The 4,823-nt window shown below is 33.8% G+C and overlaps 1 protein-coding gene across 2 annotated transcripts in view; it reads right to left on the bottom strand.

Moving 5' to 3' along the window:
* Positions 1 to 4,823, bottom strand: part of LOC106471157 (snurportin-1-like) — a 45,641-nt gene that overhangs the window by 32,762 nt on the left and 8,056 nt on the right. For both annotated transcript variants that reach the window (XM_013931746.2, XM_022399768.1), the window contains exons 3-4: positions 2,795 to 2,939; positions 2,337 to 2,441 (exon numbers count right to left, since the gene is read on the bottom strand). In XM_013931746.2, coding sequence (XP_013787200.1) covers positions 2,337 to 2,441; positions 2,795 to 2,939 — 250 coding nt within the window. The remainder of the gene's footprint in view (positions 1 to 2,336; positions 2,442 to 2,794; positions 2,940 to 4,823) is intronic.

Genomic DNA, 4,823 nt, shown 5'->3' with positions numbered 1-4,823 from the left:
CCAAGGGCAAAAAAAATGCAGTGAGCACAAATGACTGTTCAAAAGATGCATCAGCTCAATATGCCAATGTATAATAAATAACCCCCAAAAAACACATCACAAAGAAAAAATACAAGACAGTGGTCCTGGAGAAGAGACTGAGGTAGCCAAAAGTCAGAAAAGCGACCCAAAAACAATATACCCCAAAAACAATGAAACCAAGGTAAATGGGACAAAGTGGAAAAACAGTAAAGGTAAAGTGGAAAACAGGTATGAACAAGTTGCCCTTGTAAATCTGATTGGGTCATGATGGAAAGCCTCCAAATGAAAGTAAAGCATGAGAATGAACAAAGAAGGAGAGTAAAAGATGAAGTCAAGTAGATGGAGAGAAAGAAAAAAATCAAGTAGATGGAGAGAAAGAAAAAGAAGTTTCCTAAACTGATAAAAAAAAAGAAGATTTGGATGAAGGTGGCTCAAGCAACAAGATAGCCCAAGATTCAGAAAAAATTACCAGAGAAATAGAAAACAAAATGCATACCTGTAGAATCCAAGCAGTGAAGGAAAAAAGTGGGACTACCTAATCCACATTAGGAAGAGGAAACAAAACGCATACCTAAAGAATCCAAGCAGTGAATGAAGAAAGTGGGACTACCTAATCCACATTAGGAATAGGAAACAAAACACATACCTGTAGAATCCAAGCAGTGAAGGAAGAAAGTGGGACTACCTAATCCACATTAGGAAGAGAAAACAAGGAGCAAGAGCAGTATGGAAATAACAATGGCAAAAGACATGAAGGAGTGGGCTCAGCTGAAGTAACAGAAACAGGAGGTTGTGAATCCAGTACACGAGAAAAGAACGGAACAAACCACGTGGTACACAAAGGCAGTAATATCACTGACTGTCAGTGTCTTCAGTCGCCATTATGGAACTAAATGATTACTATAAAAAAATGTTAGAAAGTTCAGGAGATGTCAAAAACATGGAAACATCAATGCATATTGCATACTCAGTTAACCACATGGGTCTAGCCTACACGGCGAATGATACAAGTTCAACAACACATACAGTAACTCTGAAGATCTTAACGTATCTTCATGAAAATTGGTAAAATTTTGTTAAAGATTACAAATATTATCTACACAAAGAATGAGACTGTTTTAATTAAGTATTTTAACTAAAAATTTGTTATTTGCACTCAAACTGAATATTTTGAGTATTATCATCAACATACAGCACAATGAAATGTTTAAAATCAAGAAACAGAAAAAGTGTACATACCTTTTAATTTTTCATTGAATAATCTTAAAATATTTCCCTTTGGTTATATTCTTAATTGCAAATGTTTACATTTTCACATATATAGTATATTTTTTGTTTTCCTGTCCTTTAGCATTATTATTTATCTTGACACACATAAATAGGTGTCCTCAAACAATATTACAGTATCATCGGCAGAGATACTTTAGCCTTCAGCAGAATGTTGTTGCACTTGCATACTACCCTAAGCCTCATGAACTGAGGCAAAGTTGGGATTGTGTTTCAAAAAAATATTAAACTTTTCAAATATGTATCTTAAAACGTAAATAACACATAATTAACTAAAACATAAAACTAAAATCTAAATACAATTTAAAAGTTTATCTAATTAACATATTTCTAGGTGAGAAACAATGCTAACTGCTAGCAAGAGCTAAATTGGCAACAATATTAAGAGCAGTTTGGCTTATTTTGTAAGGACTTCTGTGCACCAATTCTAAAATAACCACTGTAAGATTGTAATTTAAAATGAGCTCTTTCTCTTGGATATAAACATCAACACAAACAAGTAGAATTGAGTGTGAAATTGCCTTATTTCTGTCTAGACATAGACATCTGGCATATTTGAAAGATTATTTAAGTAACAGAGGCCTAAAGTTAAGACTTGTAAATGCTTGTACATTACAGGACAACAAAACCAATGATTAAGAATTTTTTAAGTTTCTTTTGAAATAAAGGAATTAAAATTTAGATAATATAAAACATTGAATTATAACATACATTATAATGCTAATTTAATTGACATATATTGATAGTAAAGTTGCTTAATTACATTTTGAATGTAACTCAATAAAACCTTGTGACATGTGCAGAAAAGGGTGCCTATAAACTTAGGGTTAATCCATGAGAAACTGATGTTGTGATGATCCATTGTTATAAAATATGCAGAAGACTGATTGTTTTTTTCTATTTAGTTAGAAAGAAAATAAGCATAGGCCCAATGATGATCTTGAAGAGTACTGGAAGAAACCCACATGTTGAATTAAACAATGGGACTTGTGTCCCACATGTACAAAGTTGATTAGAAGAATCCTTACCCTTGAAGCTATCACAAGATTTCGTTTCCCATCTGGACACAACACCAACAACCACTCTTCAGACAGGTCTGAGGGAACTTCAACAAGCCATTCGGATAACATCAACTATATAAAGATTTGTACATTAACTCCTTCAAATTGTTTAACTCAATGCTTTATAAATAAAATCAGAAGATACAAGTTATAGATTTTCATAGATATAAATAAACTTAATTATTCAAAACTATTACAGCCCCAGATTGGGTATAGTGAATAAAGTATAATGGTAGACAGATTTACACAAACATTTACTATAAAATGGATAATGCAACATTTTATGTTGACTGCTATTTATTAAACTTGTATCATATTCTGTTCTGACATAAGAAACGAGACTATTTTAATTCACTAGATTTAAATACACACTTCATACACAAATTTTCTAGTTTAAGAAGAAACAATGGTGAATGTTTTCAAACCTGATTTTTGTATGATCGAGAAAGCTTCCTGGGTTCTCCCACCCATTCCATTTCCTCTTCTGCTTTTTCTTCTTCTTCTTCACTACATTCTGACCAGTCTCCATCTGCCAATTTTCGAGCATGAAGAACGTAGTCATAGCGTTTTCTATAAATGACAGAGTATTTATAAGTCAAAAAACAATGAATAAACTTTCATCACCACATAAAAAGTTATATAAATTGTAATTTAACATTTATCTTTTGTCTCATACCTTCAGAAACATTGGGACACAGTTCCAAAGCATTACTTTTCCTCAAAACATAAATTGACATACTGTAAGTCTACAACGAATGTGTTAGCTTAACTTTAGTTTCTGACCTTACATTTTTGTGAACTTTGGTCATTCTTAATTATATGTGGTTATTTTTATTGTCTAGTTTGATATTTAACTACAAGTACATGCAATAAAACAACAACAAACGAAATGAGTTGTGATCTTTTTACTGATACTATTATAAACTGGGTAACTAAAATTAACTAACTGAGAAGTAGATACTTTGCTGACAATGACAGAATTTAATATAAAAAAAAGTTAAACCAAGATGTAATCTTTTCTGACCATTTTTATATGTACCTCAACTTTCCTGTATCTTCTGAAATGCAAAACAAACACTACTTACAACATTTAAATATTAAATTGTTAATGTTTTCCAAAGGTTAGTATGAATAGGAGAGAGAGAGAGAGGAAAGGAGAAGGGCCAGATAACAGACAGATGAAAGACGTTGGACAAAGATGCCCTATAGCCAATGATTGTAGACATGAACAAATTCTTCTGAAAAACCAGGTGAAGAAGTAAGTGAGGTGAGGAAAAATAGAACAACACAAAAAATGGAGTGTTGAATGAACCAGCAGAAACATCCACTTGTGTTGATAAGGTACAAGAGTGGAAGGTCCGTGGGAATGAGACAGAAAACAGAACAGACTACTCAGTAAAAAAAAAAAAAAAAGAAGCTTGACTGTTGCATAAGATACTGTAGAAATACCACACATGAAGATAATACCTTGTCATGAAAGCTGGAGCTCTGGGGTTCATATAATAAAGATCTTCATGGTGGTAGAGAAAGAGACTCATTGAATGTCAAGAATCACTTAAGGCAAAACCATGACTGAGTAAGCCATGAGAAGCACTGGAAAGACACTGTCAAGATGTGTCACAAATAAAAGACAAAACCCTTGGAAGAAGTCACAGAAGAGAATAAGCATAAAGAAAATGGTTGGTACAATCCTGACTCAGAACATCAACTGTCAGAGCTGCAGAGTCCAGGTATCAGCAATCACAAAAGAGAATGTTTGATGTTTAGGGAAGTTGCAAAGTCAATGATGAGAGAACTCTTAAAGTGGAAAAAAATCCACCAAAATACCAGCAGATGAGGAGGCCACTCCATGGAAAGGACGTGAACCATATGAGACAAACAATACACCACCAGATTCAATGATACACTGAACATAATGATTGTGTGTCCAGAAAATAAATTCCAGAGTAATAAAACAGAGGTCCAATATTGAGTGCCACCCTATTGGTTGACGTAAGATATGACTTTGGAATTGTCCAAATGAGTAAATGGATCATCACAAGATGACAAGACAACTAAGACTGAAAATGCTGGCAAGTACAACGAGAAGCCAACAACTCTAAGATATTGATATACATATAAAGACCACTCCTCTGGAGACCAAACCCCCAAAATGGTGTAGGTGTCTAGAACCACCCCATACAGTAAGTGAGGCATCGGTGAAGAGACTGAGGTGTGGGGAAAAGGGAGCATCCAGTGTTGTGTGAAAGTAATCAAACCACCACATTAATGAATGAAAAAGAGATGGAGGGAGAGTCACAAGAGATGAAAAGGAATCTCTGAACATATTTCATTGATCAGCCAGGGTCCACTGAAAGGGATACATACACAGCGTGGTCATAAGTAAATAGACACCTAATTTTTCATCATTTAACTGATTGGGCTAACTAATTTATGTTCACAGAGCACTATATA

The sequence above is a fragment of the Limulus polyphemus genome, unplaced genomic scaffold, assembly GCF_000517525.1.
Source record: "Limulus polyphemus unplaced genomic scaffold, Limulus_polyphemus-2.1.2 Scaffold4443, whole genome shotgun sequence".
NCBI classification, from domain to species: domain Eukaryota; kingdom Metazoa; phylum Arthropoda; class Merostomata; order Xiphosura; family Limulidae; genus Limulus; species Limulus polyphemus.
Note: the sequence above shows the minus strand (reverse complement) of the source record. Positions and strands in the feature narration are given on the sequence as shown.